The 24,277-nt window shown below is 39.1% G+C and overlaps 1 protein-coding gene across 1 annotated transcript in view; it reads left to right on the forward strand.

The window, feature by feature from the left end:
* zgc:85777 (uncharacterized protein LOC405871 homolog) overlaps positions 1 to 24,277 on the forward strand; it is a 41,129-nt gene that overhangs the window by 554 nt on the left and 16,298 nt on the right. Inside the window, exon 2 of the mRNA XM_041808348.1 lies at positions 14,976 to 15,096. Coding sequence (XP_041664282.1) covers positions 14,976 to 15,096 — 121 coding nt within the window. The remainder of the gene's footprint in view (positions 1 to 14,975; positions 15,097 to 24,277) is intronic.

Below are 24,277 nucleotides of genomic sequence, written 5' to 3' on the forward strand. Positions count from 1 at the left end.
GGAGACAGGAACTCGTATCTTTCTAGTAAAGCAGAGCTGACAGGTACACAGAGGATATTGTAAACAGTAGTAGACACAGATCCTGGTTTGTGACTATTACAGGACCAAGATAGACTCCCACATCCCATCTGATTCATACCAGCCCAGCCAGGGATTGTATAAGGCTATTGTTAATACATTTATCAGGTCAGATTTTTTTGAAAATTTGATGTTAAAGCTCAAGTGAGGAGTTTTTAAGCTGGCTTGAAACAGTCTGAAAGCAATATTAATACTTCTTTATGAGCTAAACAAAGCAAACAAAATAGTAAGCTTAATAATTGTTTTTTGTCCTACAAAGTTATTTTAATACCTGGATCCCTGGCTGCAGTTTAAATGCCATTTAAAGTGACCTGCATGCTGCAGGAGGAGCGTCCAGTCTCAGTCGCTCAGTACTTCAGGTGAACTCTAAACAAAACACCTTTTTATTTGGGCTTGGGTATATTTATTGACAGTATTTTTACTTCTACTTAAGTAAACTTTAACTAAATTACTGTACTTTTACCTGAGTACAATAGTCTTGTACTCTTGCCACCCCTGTTGACAGGTCAGCATGGTACATTGTGTTATCACTGTTTTATCAGCATTCTTACTGCTGCATTTAGCTTTATGCTTAAACTGGAGCTGCAGCGAACAGTTTATATAACAGCTGATTAATCATACCAGTCTTTATCCAAAAACAGCATGCAGGCGTCCAAGCAACTTCCCAAATTGTTGAAATAACATGAAATTACATGAAATTATAGATATTTATTTTTAAAAAAACTACATTTTGACATGCTTTGCATCAACAAATAGCTCTAAGAACAGGCAATAGATGAGCACACAAAAGAAAAGAAACAAATATATGCTGTACAATGTGTTTGAAAGATTTATGCTTTAGCTCCAACACTCATACAAACACACTTTAACATCATACAATGCTAATAGAAGTCTGAAGGTAGCGCTCAGAAGGAGGATGGGGGAAGGAGAGCCAGGGTGAGGTCCTTTTTTCATGGCTAGCACTCAACCCTGCAGGATGAGGCTGTTATGGTGTATAAATGGTGGTAATACAATATTATTATTTTACTGAAATGTTGGTACTAGAGAAGCATGGATGCATCAGTTTATCATCTGTACTGGCCAATTTGACAAGCATCAGCCATCAGCAAGTAATGGGGTATGAACCACTGAGTAGTAGATGTTTGTTTTGTCGTATAAATCTAATGCTGTAATTTACAGCATCTAATGTCTGATTCAGAGAGATAATTGGGCAGACAATGTGACTTGTTGGATAAATTCTGATCTGTTTACATGGTCAAACATGAGAGAAAATGTTGGCATAATGGAGAGCTAAAACAGAAGAAGTAATGGAAAAAACATCAGCATTTGTATCGGCATCAGCCCTGATTTAAATAATCAGTGCATCTCTAACTGATGTATGATTTTAAAGGCATTGATGGCATTTAAATAAAAATGCCCAATGAGATTGTGAGAAGTGGTTATAAAGTCTAAACAAAGCTGATGGAATATTTGAAGTATCATAGAAATATCTAACCTTGCAAAGTAGATGGAGACCAGAGGTCGCGTTAACTGAATATTCTCCATCGTTGACGTTTATTTTTTTGAAGGATGATGGAACATTTTGAAGGCTGTCCGTCATTTTGACGGGCTGGAATGTGAGGATGAGCCTGCATTTCAGCGCACGCACACAGACAGATGCACCTTTTCCATTTAGCACACATGGATTATCAAGGAGGTTATTTAATCTGTTAAAAATCTTGTACCCTGTGGGCTCTCTCCTGACCTTGATATCATAGATTAAATGAAAGCGCATTGGTCTCCGTGCTGACAGCGCACAGAGAGGCTGCTGCAGGTGTCTCAGTACACAGGTAGGCATGCCGAGTGTTAAGGCCTTTGCACAATGAGCCCGTTTCAAGTTGTTCTAATCAGGTCTGCACACTGATGCTGAAATTGTTGTTTTATTCATTCTATTGTTTTTTGAACAGGTTTGATTTTATGTGAAATTTTGTATGTGTGCAAGGTGACCGATGATTCAAAACAGTTCCCGCTGCTTCCACCTCGCTTGCTCACCACAGAAACCTCACTTTAAACACTGCTGCTGTGTTCATCTTTCTCTCAGTGCCGTTAAAATGCAGAACCTCAAAGATTGTTTTTGGAGTATAAGTTTAGGAAGGGTGGTTCATTAATTAAACACTAGAAATAAAGTCATATTGAATTATATTATATTACAGATATTAACAAGAAAATTATAATGATGGATTATAAAACGGCATGATGGAATTTTTATGACCCTTTCTGTCAAAATGACCAACAACAAAAAAGTCTAGCGTAACCTTTGATGGAGATGCCCGTTTCCTTCTTTCTCACTGGCAAATCCATCTTGCAGAGCTCTCATCTGAACAGTTTGGGCCAGAGGGGCAGTACTTTAGGCGCGGCGGGATTGTGACGTAAGCAAGTGGCAGCAAGAGGCCGGTGAAATTATGGCGGTAGAGCTTAGCATGGATGCTGCTAAAGCGCCAGTTTGATCAGAACTTGACGACATTTCTTGGTTAAAAGAAGAACAAAGAACAGCAGTGAGTTGTTTTCTTTTCAAAAATGACAAAAGTCGTGTACTGACATGTCTTTAGTCACCATGGTTTCGCGTCATTCCTCGGTAGCTGCACACGCGCACCTCAGTCGCAGCTATGTCATGTGTTTTGTTGCTCTGATTGGCCTGTAAAAATGTGACAGACAGAACATTCATCCAATCACCCTCCGATTTCTTTTCAAATCCTCTGCCCTTTCTCAGATGCTTAGTATTGAAGGTTTTCCAGATAAATGTGTGAAACAAATCCATCTGGTGTGTTAGGTTAAGAAATATCACATTTCATATATGTTTTAATTAGAAGCCATATCTGAGTAGTTGAACACTTGAAGGCTGATATTTCTAAACACTAAAGTTAACCCAATACGATTTTTGCCACGTTTCACCCAGTTTTGCAATTTTTGCCCATTTTTGACTCATTTAACCCCTTTGTTGCCATTTTTAACCTCTTTCAACATTACCCCAACAGTTTTGGACCCTTTAATGCCTTTCTTGCCCGCATCCCATTTTTCCTTTTTTAACCCATTTTTGCTACTTACTACTTTTCACCCGTTTTCCTGCCGATTTTTGCCACTTTTTCTACTTTTTAACAACTATTCACTACTTTGGCCACCCATTTTTGCCACTTTTTGCCAATTTTTGACAAACTTTTAACCCATTTAGGCTACATTTGAACATTTTCACCAATTTTTTAGTCCTTTTTGCCTTTCTTAGCCTTGTTTTGCCATTTCTATCCAATTTTTCTACTTTGAACCTATTTTGCCTTTGTTTCTATAAATATTTGTCACTCTGTTTCCACCTCTCACCTTTTTGAATGACAATTTCTGACGCTGGGTAACCCATTTTACATCATTTTCACCATTATTGCCTTTTTCACACTCATTTATTCATATTTGCCTTTTAAGTTATTTCACTTCCTTCTTTCTTCTCTGGCTTCCTGACATACGTGCACATCATGACTTTGCTTTGAAGTCTGACATTACTTTCCAAGTTTTGAAAAAAGGTTATTCATTAAATGCTTCTTTGATAGGAGTGGTTATTATTCAGGTTAAGTATGAAATATGGTTATCACAGATTTACTTTACTATGGACCATTGTATTACCCAACTCCATGGGCCCCAGAAAGCTCTCCCCCTTATCCCTCCTTACTGGCGACCATGATGCCAAGCACATCGGCACTGGACTGTGGAGTAGTGGAAACATGGTCTGTGTATTGGGCTATTTTCAGGGTCCTGGGTAGGCCCCTTATCTCCAGTTAAGGTCAATCTTAACCCTTCAGCATACCAAGACATCTGGACAATGCTATACTTCCAGCTTTGTGGCACCAGTCTGGTGAAGGCCCTTTTCTATTCCAACATGGCTGTGCACCAGTGCATAAAGCGAGGACTATAAAGAATGGTGTGATGAGTTCAGTGTGGAAGAACTTGACTGGCCTGCACAGAGCCCTGACCTCAACCCCATCGAGCACCTTAGGGATGAACTGGAATGGAGTTTGCGAGCCGGACCTCATCCAGTTGCTCAGTGCCTGAGCTCATAAATACTCGACAGAATGAATGGACACACATTCTCACATGTACAAACTAGTATGTGCTTGACCCATTATATCAGTGAAGACCTGGATCCAGATATCTGAATGTAATTCGAAGAAAAAAAAGGGTTTTGATCGACTCTTCTCTCAGTGGACATTGACTTAGGTCACTTTTAAAATATTCAAGAGGAAATGAGATGATGTGATAATGATAAAGAGGAAAATGAGTCATACAACTTTGTACAGGTTCAAGGAAATTATGCAACAAAGTCCTGATTCTGTTAAATCAAGTGTAGAGGTGATCAGATGTTTGATTTGAATGCATTTAAACTTTATAGCTTATCTATTATAAACACCTGGAAGAGAAGGAGGAATTTGATACGTTTTTAATCTGATTTCTCCACATTTATAAGGCAAATATCAATGTTGTGAATTGGGTTAAGCAGCCAGTTGTTGGCTTAGACGTTAAAAACGTCTGTTCCTCCCTTTTACTGCCTCAGTCATTGATATGTAGAGATTTGATTTATGTAACACTAAATATCAGTGACTGCAAATTATGTTAGCAAGCATTAGTAATCAGTGTGACTCATTTTAAGTGTATGTTACTAGACAGTGAATGGAGACAGACGCTGTGAAAATAACAAGTGCCTAATTTAAGGCAGGGAGCAGAGGTGTTGTGGTAAAAGGTGGGCAGCTTGTCGTGTGACTAAACCTTGAAAAGGATGCCAGGAGGTTGAAAATAAACCAGCACTGGGAATAATGGGAAGGATGAAATGGGAAAAGGAAATGCAGAACAATAGGTTGGCAGAGCAGGAAAGGGAACTGGAGTCAGCTCGGTTTATTAAAAGAATTCACCGTAGGATAGAGTGTGTGTTTATAGATATACACAAATGAGGTTATAGGAAATCCTTTAGTGGCTGTTCAAGGTTGGGTGTCATCATGCCAACATTACCACAAATTTGCTGTTATTGGATGGGGACGGTGCAGGGCCATGTTAGACTGTTGTCAGTGTCGCAGTGTGTGGTACTCAGCATTGTTGAGACTAACGACTTCCTCTGCAAAGAAATTAGTCACACTTCCACAAAGTCCCACATGAACAACCCTCTGAACCATGCCGTGTATGTGTGTGGCAGGAAGGTCATTGATGCCTTTAATTAAGACAAGGAGCCTCTCCTCATGTGCAGCCATCCATGGCTACAGACTAGGATTTTCCCCCCACATTACAAAGCCATTGTACCACACTTTTATAGCCACACTGCTGGTCAATAGTCATTATGTTCTGCCAGTAACAGATTATTTTTTTCTATATTTTCCTTCCTGGGAAAATGTTTGTTCTAAAATTAACTCAATAGAGCTTTTAATGTACAAATATTTACCCTTAATCTGCTTAAAACACCCCAGGGAATGTTTGCTCTCCTCTTAAGCGTCTGTTGATTTTCAGGATTAGTTTTCTCCTGGTGGCACCAGCTACTTTACACGCTGTCCTGTGTGTTTTAAGCAGTAATATAACTGCCCCAAACTTACACACGGACAAAACTGTTGGTACCCTTCCATTAGCCTAAAGCACAGGTGTCAAACTCAAGGCCCGGGGGCCAAATCCGGCCCGTGGTGCAGTTATACCTGGCCCACCAGATCATGATATTTTTATTATAAATGGCCCACCAGTATGAGGTCTGCAGATTTCCTCCAGTATAAAAATGTAAACTTAACCTTGGTGCTTTATATTATCCTTGTTGAGTCATAAAAATTAGAAAAAGTAAACAGTAAAAATAATTTGATTAAAAAGTCAGGAACGTGGGGAAGAAGTGAGTGTTTTTCTCTATATTTTCAATTTTGCATCTCACAGTTATGACTAAAAATTATGATATTTAGTTTTGATTTCATATTTTAACCTTTAAATCTCATAACTTTGATTTTTTATCTCATATTTTTACCTTTTAGATGAATACTTTTTAATTTTAAATCCCATTTAGACCACTTAAAGTCATGATTTTGACTTTTATCTCACGTTTTGACTTTTTTCAACTCCTAACTTTAACTTTTATATGATTTTTTTTACCTTAAAAACGTATGCTCTTTAATTTAATCTCAGTTTTTTTACCTTTTAAAATCATGATTTTTACTTTTATTTCACGTTTTGACCTTTTTCATCTCCTAACTTTAAATTGTATCTAGTTTGTTTACCTTTGTGAAACTCATGATTCCGATGTTTACCTCATATTTAGACTGTTAAAAATTATGATTCTGAATTTCATCCCAGTTTTTGATTTTTAAAATTCGTGGTTTCAGTATTCTATCTCATATTTTGCCTTTTAAAAACATTATTTTGACTTTAAATGTCATGTTTTTACCTTTAAAACTTGTAAGTTTGACTTTTTATCTCAGATTTTGAGTTTTTAACTTATCATGTTCACCTTTTATTTGCAAAATCATTTAGTGCCAAGTTTTTTACCGCCACAATTCATTTCTAGTGAAAATAAGGTTGACATTTTATGGTTAAAAATTGACCCTGTTAGGCCCTCAGGATAGACCCAAGTTCAGAATCTGGCCCATGCTCTGATTAAGTTTGACACCCCTGTGTTAAAGAAAGCAAAACCCACAGTCGCCACTGAAATAACTTAAAACTGACAAAGGTAACAGACAAAAAATGACTGAAGATTAGCCAATAAAAATCAGACGTTGCTTTTGTATTGTGGTTCAACAGAATCATTTTAAATATTTTTATTTTGGGTATTTTGTGCTTTTGATTATAGAGGAGGGCAGTGGATACAATCAAGGATGTGAGAGTTGAGGACATGCGGCAAAGGGCCACGGGCCAGATTTGAGCCTGGGCCATCCGTCCGCCTTAAACCACTTGGCCATCTGCAACCCAAACAACAAAATTATTTTGAAAAACAAACTAATGGAACTGGCCCAGACTTAATATTTTGTTGCACCTTTTAAGGCAATCACTGCAATTTTTGTCCCACTTCTCCAGAGTAAACTGCTGCAGCTGTCTCAGGTTTGAAGGGGGCCTTCTCCAGTCTGCATGTTCCTGCTCCTTCCACTGAATAATGTTTCATCTACAGTATGAAAACTTGAGTATGTCACTGTTTCAGTGGCACCAGTGTATAATTAGGAAACAAGATTAACTACATCATTTCAAGTATTGATTTACAATGGACCGTAGAGTGTAAAAAGAATTGGACAAAGCCTGTGTGAGACATCAGTTGTTTGATTACAAAAGGTGGACCCAAACAGCTAACCGCTATATTACCTCAAAAAGCTGCAAACTGTGTCGCTCCTCTCCCTGCATGCTCTGTTTTAGTTCAATGTCAGGCTGCAGTGTTGTTTGACTAGATGTCATGTGACATCTTATCTAATCAGTTAGTGTTGTGGGTGGGACATTTGGTAAGGGAGACAGAGTGGTAACTGAGCCAGAGGGTAGGAGACAGATGCACACACTTTTTAATTCCACTGATTTTATTGGTGATTGATGATGACGATAATCCTCCTGAGGAATCTCGTATGGACTGCTTCTATCTGGGATCTCATTCTTTTGGTTATTACCCAGAGTTCATGACCACAGGTGAGAGTTGGGACAAAACAAAAGCTTTGCCTTTGGCTCAGCTCCCTCTTCACCAAAATGGTACGGTACAGCGCCTGTAAAACTGCTGACTCTGCACCAATCTGCCTGTCAGTCTCAGTCCATTCACAGTTCCATCCCTCATAAACAAGACTCTAAGATACTTAAACTCTTTCACTTGGGGCAAAGACTTACTTCCCACCCTGAGGGAGTAGTTCACCGTTTTCTAGAGGACCATGGCTTCCTCAGAGAATCGCCACCTTATCGTGGTGGAGGGGTTTATGTGTCCCAGTGAAACTGGGAACTATATTGTTGGGGGCTTAATGCCGCTGGTAGGGTTCCCCAAGGCAAACTGGTCCCAGGGGAGGGTCCAGACGAAGAGCGATTCAAAACGGCTCTTGTGATGGGAAACCAATGGTATGGAGTCACCTCGCCCGCAACAGGACACTGGGGTGCCTACCTGGAGCCCCATGACAACTAGCGTCTGTTGGCCGGGCTTCAACACGGAGCTGCCACCTTTGGATAGGCGTGATGATCGGGTGCAATGGAAACCGGGCGGCAGGCTAGGGTGGAGGCTGGGGAGTACTGGCCCCCCTGGCAGCATAGACTGGTTCTAGGTACATAATAATAATCAGCCAGACCAATTCCCTACTTCTTACAAATCCTTAAAAAGTTTAATTTGACTTCACATGTAATGCTATATCACTTGAAATATTGTATCTTAAAACATTCTGTGCACTGCATTAGTAATAAAACAAAACTCTAATGAAAAGGGCCACATTAACTACTTAAACATTTGTATCAATCCCTAGTAAATCCTGCTTCCCATCTGTAACATGGTATGATATACTTGTAAACTCTGTATGTTGTTTAGTCTGAGGTTTCAAGCTCAGAATGCTAGAGCTAAAATGTAATGGAACAAACTCTAATTGAAAGAATGCATTAATACGATATCTTTGGTAATCCTTTCCTTTATTATTAATTTGAGATTACCACAACTGTTTGTGTTGGATAGATAAGCTAAGTATCCCCAGTTAGGGGTGAAAAGCACAAAATTCCAGCCTGAACATTTTGTGAGACCCGATGTTCTTGACCCTGTTGTACTACTCGACAGATTGGCGATGTGAAATGCTTCTGGTATGCCATGTAAAAAGTCCACAATAACCTTTGTGAAGACGTGTAGACTCACTCCCAAATGACCTTTCTGCTTCCCTTCTCTGCAGTCGTCCCTCCCTTTCCCCCCTTAGGATCTGAACTTTAAACACGGATGAGTTTATTGCAGGTGAAAGGGGAAGTGCTGTCTGCTTTTTTCTACTGTTTGTTCTTGAGTAAGCTTTGATGGATTTATGCTCATCTTTCACAGATTCAGGTCCGGCTGTTCACCCAGTATTTCTGATTGACGTAGTGTTGTTTTTCCTTTTTTTAACACTAAAAAAACAAGATGTCCTCTGTATTTTGTGTATTCAGTTATCTCTCAACCAGAGTGTTTTTGTTGGCTGGCTGAGCGGTTGGCAGCTTTGGCTTGTGTGTTTTGGAAGGAGAAAACGAGTGTGCATCACTTTTTTGCACTCCTGTGAATTCTTCTTTGGTACTTTTGTTGTTTTTAGAGTGAAAAGTAAAAGACAGGCTCTCAACATGGTTCTGCCTGTGCTTTAACTTTGAAGCAGATATTCACCAAAGCATAAAAGTCTTTAACAGTGCGGTTTATTTGTCACAATTCACATTATTGCACATGACTCATTTAGCTCATTTCATTGCTGCAGGCCTGGATTTGATTGTCCCTTTTTCAAATAAATAGCTTTTTTGTTAAAGTCTGTTTTTATTTTAATTGGCTTTACCTACCCACAACGTAGAGCCTGTTGTGCAGAGTAAAGAAACCCATTATGAGGCATAGTATAATGGGTCCATTGAAGCCATGGTCGATTAAAAATGTTATGCTTTATAGATAAGGCAGTCAATAGCAAACCAGCTATAGCTGTTTATTACGTGAAGCATATTTTATTATGGAGTGCATTCATGCAGGAGAGTCGCAGCATAAAGGCTTTTATTTTATATATTTATTTGCTACTTTATCCGCTGTAAATGGCTTTAACATCACAAAAACAACAAGGAGAAAATGTTGATGTCCTGTGCACAAACACTTCTGTTAACAATGCTCGCCTCTGAGGTGGAGTTTTACAAAATAAAACACCACACTGTACCATAACCCGCACTTAAGGTCAGCATCCAATTCTATGTGAAGCAGCTTGAGTTCCCACAAAAAATAGCACGTTTCAATAGATTGTTCTTTCATAAGTGCTTCTCCAGCTGCAGACCACATCCAGGTGTTCGAAATGAGTCACGGCTCCCAAGCTGAACCACTCCAAACTCTTCTTCAAAGTTGGGCTACAATCAGCCTTTACTGCCTGCAGACATTTGGGTCATGACTCACAAAACCAGGCACTCGTCATGTTAACTGATAAGACAGAAGTCTGCTTGAGTCTGGCTTTGGGAGACAACAAAAAGCTGATTATACTTTTGAAGAATATAATGTTAAATTCATTCTTTAGAGTACCAGAATCCCTTGGTGTTATCATTTTTATTTCATGAAATTGTTCAAGCCTGACATAGAGTGCTGTTATTTTATATCTGCCCATCAAACAAGTTGTAATGTTAGACAAAGATAATCTGAGTAAATACAAAATTTTGTTTTTCAATGATGATTCCATTCATTAATGGAACAAAGCCATCCAAACCTACCTGACCTGATGTGAAAAAGCCATTACCCCCTAATTCTGACAGCTGGTTGTTCCACCCTTGGCAGCAACAACCCCTGGCAAGCATTTTCTATTACTGGCAATGAGTCTCTAGGTGCGACTGTGGCTCAGTAGGTAGAGTCGGCCGTGTCACAATTGGAAGGTTGTGGGTTTGATCCCCAGCTCCTGCTGTCACATGTCAATGTGACCTTGGGCAAGACAGGTAATCCCAGTTTGTTCCCACTGCTGTGTCAGTGGCGTGTAAATGGGTATGGATGCCAACACATAGGATTAGCTAATACTGATTGCCAATTCACCATAAGAAGCTCTGCCATCAGTGAATGAATGTGTGAGTGGATGGGTGTGAATGATGTGTGTAAAAGCACTATACAAGCTCAAGTCCATTTAACATTTACATCTCTATGGAGGAATTTTGGCCCACTCTTCTTTGCAGAATTGCTTTAATTCAGCCAAACTGGAGGATTTCGTGCGGCCTTTTTTAGGTCATGCCACAGCATCGCAACCAGATTTAAGTCTGGAATTTGACTAGGCAACTCCAAAACCCTCACTTTGTTTTTTAAAGCAGTTTAGAGGTGGACTTGCTGTTGTATTTCTGGTCATTGTCCTGCTGCTTATCCCAAGTGCGCTTGAGCTTCAGGTCCTGAACTGATAGCCGGACATTTTCCTTTTTCTGATAGAGAACCGAATTCATGGTTCCATCAACTGGTCTATGTACTGAAGCATCAAATCAGCCCAGGACCATCACACTACCACCGCCGTGTTTAACTGTTGGTATGATGTTCTTTTGATGAAATGCTGTTAGTTTTTTGCCAGATGTTAGTTTTGTATATCAGTCAAAATGATATTTGTCCAAAAGTCGTGGGGATCACCAAAATGTTTTCAGACAAATGTGAGATGAGCCTCTGTTCTTCCAGGCCAGCAGGGGTTTTGGCCTTGGAACTCTCACATGATGCCATTTTTGACCTTAACTGAGTCAAGCAAAGCCTGCAGGTCTTTAGATGTTCTGGGTTGTTTTGGGACCTCCTAGATGAGTCGCTGATGTGCTTTTGGAGTCATTTAGAAAGCCGGCCACTCTCTTGAAAGGTTCACCACTGTTCCAAATTTTCTCCATTTGTGGATAATGGCTCTGACTGTGGTTCGCTGGAATCCCAAAGCCTTAGAGATAGCTTGTAACCCTTTCCAGACTGCTAGATGCCAGTGACTTTGTTTCTCATCTGTTCTTGAATTTTCTTGAGATGGGGTCATGGTGTGTTGGTTTTTGAGATCTTTGAGCCTACTTCACTTTGCCAGACAGGTTCTCTTTGAGGGATTTCTGGATTCAACAGGTCTGGCTGTAGTCCTGTCTGGGTCTGGCTTGTGGAACTGAACTCAGCTTTCCAAAAAATTGGATTAATAAGAGTTAATTCATGATTTAACAACGGGCGGCAATTACTTTTTACATAGGGACAGGTAGGTTTGGGTGACCTTTTCTATTAATGAATGAAATCAACATTTCAAAACTGCATTTTGTATTTACTAGAGTATCTTTGTCTAATAATAAAATTTGTTTGATGATTTAAAACAATTAAGTGTGTCATAAAGGAAAACAGGAAGGGGGCAAAGGTTCAAAGTTCAAAGGTAGTACAGAGAATGATCAGTAATATACACCTTGTTTTAAAATAAGATGCTTTATCAACCAGTTCAGGACGTTTTTATACTGTAAAGTATATTCCATAACCGCAGCTGCTGTTTTTTGGTTCCACTCTTAAAGCACATAATATAGTCATCTTTCATTTTCAGCAGCTGTGTCTCTCCAGCTTCATGGCCCACTAGATGGATTGGCTGCAAACCCAGAAGGAATGCCTTTAATAGAGGTTTCAGTTCCAAACTTAATTTTTGCATGCTGTTAAATAATTCTTCAGAGGTTTTTTCTTCTTTGCCAAGAATAAAACATTGGAGGAAAACCAGACGTCATTTAAATATTGGCATTTATATGGTTGAATTCAAAGCCATTCAATATCAGCACAATGTTGGTGACCAACAACTTAAATCTGAATTATCAGTATCATCCCTCAAAAACCCTAAGTCCCCAAGCTTAACATAATTTGTACTTTAAGTTGGGTTGGACACGTATGGTATATTATTTTGTGGTACCAACTCTACCACTGAATTCTGTTAGTGTCTTGTATTTGTGCTCCAAAATGACAGATTGGGATTGAAGCCCAGGATAGAGGAATTATGTTTTTGGGTTGTCCATCGTCTGTATGCCTTTTCCAATCTCATAAACACAAAGTACCAGAAACACTGTGAGGGAATTTAGTCAGATTTGGCAAAAATAACACAGATTTAAAGAAGAACTAGTTAGAGTTTGAAAAAGAACCTCCAGCCATAACTCCAGAATTTGTCATCTAATTTGATCAACATTTCATAACAGAAAACAAGCTCCTCAAACTTTTTGACGTGCTAATCCAATACAATCTTTGTTATTTTGATGACTGATAGTGTCTCACAGTACCCAAGCTTATTTTAACTTCCAAAGGTGTACAACTGCATCAGTTTAACATCAGTATTGATCAATAGTAGCCCTGCTTATACGGGCTGTCAGTCAAATAATGTGGAATGAACAGATATCAATGTTTATCAATTTAATGCTGGCATAGTTGCTGAATTATATAAAAGATTTTTACAAGGTAGAAGAAGTGCCTCAGCCTTGTGACAACTTTTTCCATTTTCCTGATCTAAAATAGCCAAACCGTGCTGTTTTGACGGGATGCTATCAATGCTAAAGCAGTTAGCAGTTTTTGTTTTGTTTTGTTTTTTTTTTTGTTTTGTTTTGTTTTCAGAGTAGAGAGCATTGTGGCAGCAAGGCAGTAATCATGAGGAACAACTACAGTGGTTACCGGTGCCAGGAGGCTGCGTTACAGGAGCGTATGATAGGGATTGTGGGCCTGAACTGTTTAAAAATGTTGATAATTAGTTTAATGGACTCATAATTCTGGTTCTGTAAACCAGAATTGGACTATGGGGTCTAAATTAGGGCTGAAAAATTTGCAAAAATAATGGAATTGCAATTTTTCTCCCAGTATTGCGATTTCAATTTAATATGCAATTATTTATAGGTTCTTTATCTAATGTGTTGTTCAACAAACACAAGCAAAAACCATGCGATATTATAACAAGGACAATATTACATAAGTTAAACTAAGGATAAATGATTTAGAAAAAAAATATCTAATCATGATTTTGGCTCATTTAGCATATTTGATATCAATTACTATCTTGAAGGGGATGATCTATTTTTATTTCCTTGTTCTTTTCTTGTTGTTATACATGAACAAGAATAGTAAGATTAGAAAAATTGAAAATAAAAAAAGACACTTGAATGTCGCATAATGTGCAGAGCATAAAATCTGCAAAAACAGAAAAAAAAATGTATTTTGGTGGTATTCAAGATGTTTTTTTTTTTTTTTTTTTTTTTTTTGTGCCTTTATTTGATAGAGGAGGACAGTGGATAGAGTTGGAAACAGGGTTGAGAGAGTGGGGAGAGACATGCAGGAAAGGGCCACAAGCCGGATTCGCCTGTGTACATGGGGCGCGCCTTAAACCACTAGACCGCCTACGCCCCTAAAGATGGTATTTTAACTCATTCCAGGTCAAAAAAATATCGCACTGCCTGGGATTTGAAAATTGCAACACACCATATTGCGATTTAATCTAATTTGCATTTAATTGCCCAGCCCTAGACTAAATTGTATAAATACATAGGCAACAATATGATACCATGTATTGTAAGTTTAATTGCCAAATGTAGAATTTGTGCAGAACTTTGCCTGCTTTTTTTGGTAATTAAAAGTTATTATAGTATTTCCACCTAGTGTGCTGTCCTCCTTACCCCTAGCTTCAACTGTGGTATGCAGATCTAATGTGCCAGCAGGCTGAATGTCTGTGAAGCAGACAGAGAGAGGAAGCATAAAACTGTGAGGCAGTAATCCTGTGTTTTTTAAGAAAATGCAGCTTGTCATTTTGTAGATCCTGAGCCAAGCCCTGGTTATCAGCAGAGGACTGATAACATGAGCATATAGGAAATAACACGCCATTATACAGTCAGTTTATTCATCATTGTGTCACTTTTTTCCAGGCTGCTTTCTATTCATCGATATGTAATTCCTTATCTTGCTGCCTGCTACAGATAGATTACATAGACTTAAGTAGGATGTGCACTGCACAGCAGGAACCCCATGTAGTCACGACAATCACTGTTATTCTTCTAAACCCATAATAATGTATATCAATCTGGTTTTAGTTATGAAGCAGGAGATAGCACAGCAGGACTGGTATTTGTTGATAGATATCAATTATGGGCAAGGGAAACTGATGTATGTTTGAATAGACGTGTGTGTGGAGCTTATACACAGCTGTACTCAAACCTGCAAAAACAATGATGATGTACTATAAATATTAAGCCTACATTATTTAGTATGAACAAACATCTAATATTTACCCCTTGTTGTGTTTGTGCTTTAGATCATCGACCAGGAAATCAACCCTCATGTGGATCAGTGGGAAGCTGAGGGGAAGTTTCCAGCCCATAAAGTCTTCAAGATCTTAGGAAGTGCCGGTTTTCTTGGAGTCAACAAACCAGTTGGTAAGAATAAAATAAAACCCAACAAGTTACATCCACTTTCATACATGCAGTGCCTTTAAAAAGTCCCCTAGGATGTTTTACCTTTTTATTGACATTATAAATCAGTCACAGATAGTATAATTTAAAAACTCTTCAATGTCAAAGTGAAAACAGATTTCTACAAAGTAATTTCAATTCAATGCAAATTTGTAATGTAAATAAGTGATTGAATAAATATTCACCCTTACAAATCAGTATTTAGTAGAGTCACCTTTGGCTGCAATCACAGCACTGAGTCTGTGTGGATAGGTCTCAATCAGGCTTACACATCTGGATGCTGTAATGTTACTTAATTCTTCTATGCAAAACTGCTCAAGCTCTGTCATGCACGGTGATGGAGGGTGAACAGCTCTTTTCAAGTCCAGCTACAAATTCTCTATTGGATTGAGGTCTGGGCTTTGACTCGGCCACTCCAGAACATTCACCTTGTTGTCTTTAAACCATTTCTGTGTAGCTTTTGCTGTATGCTTCAGGTGCTTGTCTTTTAGAAAAAAAAAAATCTTCTCCCATGCTGTGGTTCTCCTGCAGACTGAATAAGAGTTCCCTCCAGGATTTTCCTATTATTTTGCTGCATTCATTTTACCCTCTAGCTTTACAAGCATTTCGGGGCCTGCTGCCAAGAAGCATCCCCACAGCACAATGCTGCCACCACTATGCTTCACAGTGAGGATGGTGTGTTTTTGTTGATGTGCCGTGTTTGGTGTCCATCAAACATAGCATCTGATGGCCCAATTGCACCGTTTTGGTCTCATCAGACCAAAGAACTGTCTTCCGCTAGGCCTTGGAGTCTCCCACATGACTTTTGGTGAACTCTTGTCCAGATTCAACCTTCAACAGTGTCTTTCTCTTTGCCACTCTCCCATAAAGCTTTGACTGCTGAAGAACCAGGGCAACAGTTGTCTGCAGAGTCTCTCCCATCTCAGTTGCTGAGGTTTGTAACTCCTTCAGAGTAGTCATAGGTGTCTTGGTGGACTCTCTCACTATTCTCCTTCTTGCACACTCACTCAGTTTGTGAGGACGGTCTGATCTAAGCAGATTTACACATGTGCCATATTCCTTCCATTTCTTGATGATGGATTTAACTGATCTCTGGAGGATGTTCAGTGCCATGGAGAAATTGGTTTTCACTTTGACATTGAATTAATTATTTGTCATTTTTTGTCGAAAAAGCCAACTTATATTGACCATAACTGATTTATAAAATCAATAACAGTGTAAAACATATTGGAATGCTGTCCAAAGAATGGACAACATACAGTATTGTGATGTAACCCTTGTGCCAACATAGGAAGCTCATTAAGAAATTTTCAGGAGTTGAAATTACTAATATGTGCAGAAAATGGGAATAGTTTGTGTGAAAGGGACTTCAGCTGAACAAGTAAAGAACATAAAAACTATTAAAAATACAAATAAGGTTTGCTTGTGCTTGCAGAATGTGTATCCATTGCACAAAAATGGTGCCCTTTGAATTTTTTTGCTTGTTTCTTTCAGAGCCCTTCATCCATTTGTATTCTTTGGAATTAATATAGGCAATCCACATACCTATGGTGGCTCGTTAATCATATTCCTCAGTCTACAAGATATATGGTTCAAAGATGTGCTGTTTTTGTTTCCATTGCAAAACTCTCAGGATAAATCAGTGACATATCTGGGGATGGAAAAAGCCTTGGCAGAACATAAATATTGCTTTTAGGAATATCACTTTTAATCCAAGAATACACATAAATAACAATCCCACAAAGTAATTGCCGAGGTTGTGGTAAAATCTGCCATAAAAAGGGAAACCTGGATTAAATATGTCCTGCTTTAGAGCGCACACCACTGTGTTTGTTTTGACCATGACTGCTTTGAGGAGCATTTGGCCCATCTTCTTCACAGCTGAGTTAACTTTCCTTTCATTTTTCTTTTCTTTTTTGTCTGACAGCCATCAGTTCAGTTGGTCTGCTTCAGAAAAGTTCCCACTGTGATGATGGGTGTCAGATCAACATCCCACAACAGCTGTCTGCTACAGTGTATCCCATTTCCAGATGTGTATCCAGCTGTCATTGCTAGGTTAGGAAGAGGAAGGATGGGGGTGCAGCGCTGTATTGTGAAGGATCATGACATAGTTGTGGTCACTGTGTGTAATTCAGCTGACTGTGTGAGGAGGTTTGTGGGAAGAGTTTGCCATCAGCCTGCAGTGATTTATAGTTTCTAAGCGGATGAGTTTTTCTGAAAGAATTTGCTTGTATTGCTTTTGTCTTAACAAGGGGTGACACCATCCAGTTAGTTGATCAATTAGTTGGTGGATGGGCTCTCATGCAGCCAAAATCTTATTGGTGGACAGTCACAGAGAGAGAGAGAGAGAGAGAGAGAGAGGGGGCAGTGGTGGAACCAGGTGGAAAGACAGTTAAATCAGTGACAGAGGAATTACTGTAGAAGTTATTCTCTGAAGTTATGCTCTGCAGACCTAAGGAATGCATGGACAAATGTGAAGGACGTTGGAGGATTTTTTTGCGTTGAAGTGGTGCTGCAGGTCTTACATTTCTGCCCTCTTTTGAAGCCTATCCTTGGCTACCTGATTGTTTTATGCCTCTTTAGTTTCTTGTTAAAATGCTGACATTAATTTGAGTTAGGTTTGGCCGGTTTGTTGTTTTTTCCGGGCCAACACCGCTACCGATTATTAGTTAGTCATAAGACCCACATCTGATATTTGGAACAGTGCTACCCAGGCTTAAGTGTTGATATTGGCTACTCACGTGACATCAAGCCAATCAAACTGTGTTGTATGCAGGACATCTGGTGAGACTGTGGAGAGTGAAAATAAAACCACAGGGGTAGGCACGCTTTTGCAGTGGAACCAAAGCAGCACAGTTTTTGATTAATTAACTTCATCAGTCATTGGTGAAATAAATTGCAGATACCGATAACTGACAAAATACCAAATATCAGCCTCAATAATCAGTCAGGCCAATAATCCATCTACCCCTAATGTCAATTTACCTCAGTGTATGTGTGTTGGATCAGTAGCATTTATGCTACTGTCATGGCTAACAGTTACCTCATTTTGGAGTTGAAAAGTGTGTCAAGCTATTATTGGGTTCTGACGTCCAAATGACCCATTGTGCCATTTCTTTATCCCCTTTTCATTATTGTTTCCCCCCATTTTTTACATATCCTTTCTACATCTTACCCATTTTTCCCACTTTTTACAGCTTTTTTTATGCCTTTTCACTAATTTAGTTAGTTAGCCATTTACATCGCTTTTCTTCCCATTTTGCAACTTTTTGACTCATTTAACCCCTATAATGCCAATTTTAACTGCTTTTCTCCTTTTCCGATGCATTTTGGACCCTTTATTGCCTTTCCTAACACCCCCCCCCTCCTCTTTATGCCATTTTTGCTTCTTTGAACCCATTTTTGCCACATTTTACCCATTTTTTTCTTCTATGTTACTACTCTTCCTACCAATTTTGCCACTCTTTGCTGCTTTTTAACACCTATTCACTACTCTAGCCACCCGTTTTGACACTTTTTTGCCCATTTTTGCCTCTGTAACCCATTGTTCACACTTCTCACCCATTCTGCCAAATTTTGTCACATTTAACCCTTTTTTTTTTTACTATATTTTGACCAATTTTCACCACACTCTTCTTAACTCTGTTTTGCTATTTTTATCCAGTTTTATTTGAACCCATATTTGCCACTTTCTACAAATTTTGCCTTGTCAGCTCCAGGCCAGCTGTTACAGCAAAATGAGTTTGGAAATAACTTGGCATGCTGCAAAAGCCTGTTACATTTATCGTTAGGTTAATTTAGACCAGTGGTTCTCGCCCTTTTCTGCCCGCGACCCCCAAAGTAAAGGTGCCAGAGACCAGGGACTCCCCTTGTACCTGAAGGTGGTTGAACATGCACATTCAAGACAAGGCCATCCATATGGGGGGATAAATGGGAAAGCTTTCTGGGGCCAAGACAAACTGGGGGCCCATGGAGGTCAGCAAAATCATGGTCCATCGTAAAGTTAAGCTGTGAAAACCATTTTTTATATTAAACCTGAATGATAACCACTCTCATCAAATAAACCATTTTTAAAAAATTGTTTAGTGCGATACTAAATAGCCTTCTTACAAACATAAATCCTTTGTCTTAAAAACAGAAATAAAATGGGTTAAAAATGGCAAAATTGGTGGAAAAGATGGTGAATTTTGTTTTTGAAAGTGGCTGAAATAGATAAAAAGTGGCAAAAATTGGTGGAACATTGGGTGAAATGGAATGAGAAATTGGTTTAAACTGGCAAAAATGGGTTAACTGAAGCAGAAAATAGGCAGAAATGGGCAGAAGTGGATTAAACTGGCAAGAACAGGCATAACAGATAGTAAGATGTAGTTAAAATGGCCAAAAAAGAGGAAATAATGGTTCAACAGAGGCAACAATAGGTGGAAAGGGGCAAGAATTGGTTTAGAAGTGGAAAAACAGGAAGAAAGCAGTGGTGGAAAGGGGGTTTAGTTGCAAAAATGTTAGAATTGGCAAACATTGTGAGTAAAAGTGATGAAAATTGGTTAAATTGGCAAAATTATGGGTAAATGGCAACTGTGTGATTTAATAAATATTCTTTATTTTTCTAATGCATCTGGAAACCCCCTCTCAGTGTCTTGCCACCCCCAAGGGGGTGCCGACCTCCATGTTGAGAACCACTGATTTAGACAACCAGTCAGGGTGCACTGATCCCACTGTCACTTGGGAGGTTGATGTATACATAATGTGACTTTTTTTGACCAGTCGATTGGTCAAGGCATGGATGTAATTTTTATAAACCACGTTTTTCTTTGGTTGACTACAGCGGTAGTCTTAAAAGGATACCCCAACTATAAAAAACAGCTTTTGTTGCTGTAAAAATAAACCTCTGAAAGTGTTGAGCATTCAGCTGAATGCAGAAGACTTCCTGTTAGGTCTGTAGGTCAAAGGAGAGGGAGGGCGAGGAGATTTAAATGTGCTGAGTACACAAGACTGAAGCATTAGTTGACAGGATTAGAGAGGAGGAGCAGCTAATTCATTCTGCATCACTAGATTACTTTTTATCATGTACAGCATTGGAACATACACATAAGAGGCACAGTTTTTAAATTACTGCATTAAACACAGTTTACAAATGTAGACGGATGTGAAGCTTTTCAGGATACAATTTGAATTTACCTTACATGGTTCTGTATTAAAATGATTAAAATGTTCAAATGCATTCAAAATGACTCTTACTGATAGGTTTTTCACAATCGGCTTAATAGTTGCCACATATAAAGAAAATGCAAAGTTGCAATAACAATATATGTTTTAAAAGAGTGCAGTAGGAGTTACTACAATCTCCACGTGTCCCTTTGCTGCAGTGCTGACGAATGGAGCAGACTCTCAGAGCATTCTGCGCTGGGTTAATTGATTTAGAGGCTCGGATTACAGTGATGGGAACACGGATTAGGGGGTCTGCACTCTGAAAAAATGATTCATCAGGTGGAATCAGAGAGGTGCTCGCCCTCAATCAGACAAATTCAGGCACAAACAAAAGAGAAAAATCTCCTTTAAAAAGATTCCTTGTCTTCTTTGTGTTAAATGTTGTTTTCAATCTGTTCCTGATTTCCTTTCATCTTTTCATAATTCCTGTCTACCAAAAAAGTTTTTAGTAAGTAAATCTGAGAATAGATTGGGTCAAAAGACTGATTCCGGCCTATTTTTTACTCATGTTCTGATGCAGTGTGTCTTAAGCGCATTTCTCAACCTTTTTTCTGTCAAGGCACCATTTAAAGACATGAGTCTTTTTTACTTCAAGATGACAGATGAAGCTACCACGGTTTGGTTTAATGTGATGCACAATACTGATGTGCTTTTGTTCCCCCTGCAAGAACTGATGTATGTTTTTTGCACCAGTTGTATCTTAAAATAAGATTATGTCACAGAGCTGGAGAGACTCAATAGCAGTATCCATAAGCTAAAAGGTTATTGATTTTCAGGTATTTGAAAAATACAGACAGATCTTCAATACACCACCCCTGTCAGATGTAATAAAAACAAAACCAAACACACAGTATGTCCCATCAGGGATAATCAGTGTTTTATGGTGTTTTACTGATAAACTTTTGAGTCAACATGTTGTGGGGACTGATGAGGTCAAGATTTGCCAGTTTGTTGAACCCTTAGGATTTGTTCTGAATTTTTGACTACTATTTGATGGAGAAGGCGAGCAGCCTTCACCGTGAGTTTGATTTTGTCACACTAAATGGCTCGTTTCTGTTTATCTGTGAGCTGTTACTGTTAGACTTTTTTTAGAATCTTGAGATTCTCCTCTCTCTAACAGTCTATTAGTTTAGGCCTACACAATATTTTGTGCTTTTAATGTGTGTTAATTGCTTAAATTCCAAATGGCCAGAACACAGGTGTTGCAGGAGAAAGGGTTATGCCCTCCTTCCTCATGGTTGTGGCTGTGTATTGACAATAATGTGGTAATACGATACATATCGCGATGGGGTGTCGATACTGATATATTGTGATACCATGAACATCTTTATTCTTAACGACACTAAAACGGTGCAGGTCCTAACCAGTCAATTAAGTGTTGACTTTGTAATTATGGTTGCATGAGACCAGTGGTAGCTTTAACCTCCTTTCACATAAGCCATTAGCTGTAATGCTATCGCTGTGATGTCTAGCTCATATTAGTTGTGTTGCATGAGTATTTCGGGCTGGTGTGACATAGCTTGCAAACGACTTGACTCCTGTCTAAGTCTTTACGGTCTTTAATGTTTTGGAAGCCAAAATAAGTCCCCACATCTGCTCTGAATGCAGCAGAAGCTGCTCTGCTAGGCCCAGCGGCTGGCTCGCTCAGGCAGGAAGACGTGTGATCTCATTGTAGAAGAAGAGGGAAGAGTCAAATTCCTCCTGCCAACTAGCGGCACCTGCTGCCAACTAGTGGTCGGAGGTTGAAAATACATCACACAACTACTGCACCAACAAAGGAAATTATTAATTAATAAAATATCGATACAGAATTTTAAAATATTGATACAGTATTGCGCAACATTTTAGTGTATTGATATTTTCTAACATCCCTACTAATGGTAAGTCTGCCTCTGTTTGAGAGCGAAGGCCGTCACTCCTTCAGCATTGTTGCAGAGTGAACGTGTGTTATACAGGGGAAGTGACATGTTTAGGGTTTTTTTATGGCACCAGTTTCAAACAGGTACACCCAAGAAGTCTTCAGAGAGGTATCAAGAGCAATTTGAGCAACAGTGTGGAATGCAAATGGAGACAGACACACAACTGAGACACACACACAGACATGCTGGCGATTATAGTAGTAAGATATGCATTGTTGAAATATTTTGACAACTTGGGTTGTGATTTGTTATTTACTGTGAAAAGACCAGTTAACCACTGCTCTGAAGCACTTTTAAAAAACAATTAGAATGCCTGTGTTTTTATGGAATGGGCACATGGACTTTCAAAACACATTTGAGTTCATTTTGTCCAACCCGCTGAACTGAAAATAAAAGAAAAACCAAAGCCTTGAGCAGTGCTTACTGACACACACATATTCATTTGCTGACCCAGACGTTGACATGATTTTAGGAGAAGGGGAAATGCCAGGATAGTCAATAATGCTCGTATTCATGGTTGGATTTAAAGTATTTTGAAGACTCTCCTGATGATGCTAGAAGGCACCCTAGGGTGAGAAAGGCTAACCTAGGGAGTGAGAGGACTTAATGGCAGTGTGTTCAACAGATTAGTGCCAGGACCTCAGTATGTCCCAACCTAGCATGGAAATTCCCCTGTTGACATATCTTGAAGCTACACTGCGTGTCCCTTTATTTAATCCTACAAGATCTCAACACTCAGTTTTTCCACTCTTTCCATTCATGAGGAAACGCTTTATTAACTTTGAAAACATGAGAACAGGAAGTTTTTGCAGAGGCAGCCACATTGAGGGAGAAGACAGAGATGACCCTTGGCTCTCTGCCTGTTTTCCTCTGCTTTCAGAGCTTGGTATCTGCACTGCACATCATGGCAAAGGCCTCACAACTCCTGCCTGGCACCGTGTTCAGTTTTCCCTTGAACTGAAAATTTTTGAAAATAAGGTCTTGATTACTAAGCTCTTGGAGAAATATGTGTCAAAGCTGTTTTCTGTCTCATGATTTCTACATCCGTTAAGCTGTGATCAATTCTAAAACACATCTAACGGCATGACTTTTCAGATTTTATTGTTCGTCATGCTGCATGATACATGCATTAGGGGGTTGAATAGTATGGCAGTTACGTCCACGTCTGTTGTAGTAATTGATGGACTGTCGTCATGGAAACACGTGAAAACACTGGCTCTAGTTTTCATACTTTCATAATTAGGTCACTCATGTTTGTTCTCTTTACACAGAAAGGATAAGACAAGAAAGCAGCATTACTTTCTTACATGTTTCCTGTGTCTACTCTGTCTGCACCTTTAAATTCTCCTCAATATGTGTTTCATGTGGAGCTCCACCCAGTGACAACCAACACCCAGGAACATCTGGTCTTCAGAGGAACCATATGTGCATAGGACTGACATTTGTGACAGTTTATTGTTTGTTTCTCTTCTGCTTGCTTGTTCAACTAGACAACCTGCTGTTTTGCTTAAAGTGGTATAAACCCTCTGCGCTTCCCTTCGTCCACATTATCCACCGCAGGGTTTCCAGTGTTCAGAGACTTATCGCTGCACAGCTGCACCTGTTTCCTCTCATTTCTGGATCCCTGCTCCCTTGTTTGCCTGTCCCACTATATCTCCAACGTCCTTTGTCCCAGTTTATTCCCTCTCTTTCTTTTATTCCCACTTTGTTGACCTGCATGTGATTTATATTCCAATGATAAGTCAATGTTAATCACTGCTTGAGTCAGCACCCACGAGTATTTGGGTCAGTCTTGTTTCTTTTGGCTGACCAAACTTAATCTTAAATGCATTAAAGGAAAATAACTTTTCTTATACAAGCATAAAAGGTGACTTTTACTTTTTAGTAGTTGCTAAAATATACATTATATTTGTGTTATTTTATTTTGACAGGCTTGTATGTTTACCACAAACAACTTTAGAGTAATCCCATATAAAAGCAAGTGCATTATCTCTCCTATTTTACAGGCAGCCCACAGAAAA

This window comes from Cheilinus undulatus, linkage group 16, assembly GCF_018320785.1.
Source record: "Cheilinus undulatus linkage group 16, ASM1832078v1, whole genome shotgun sequence".
NCBI lineage: Eukaryota > Metazoa > Chordata > Actinopteri > Labriformes > Labridae > Cheilinus > Cheilinus undulatus.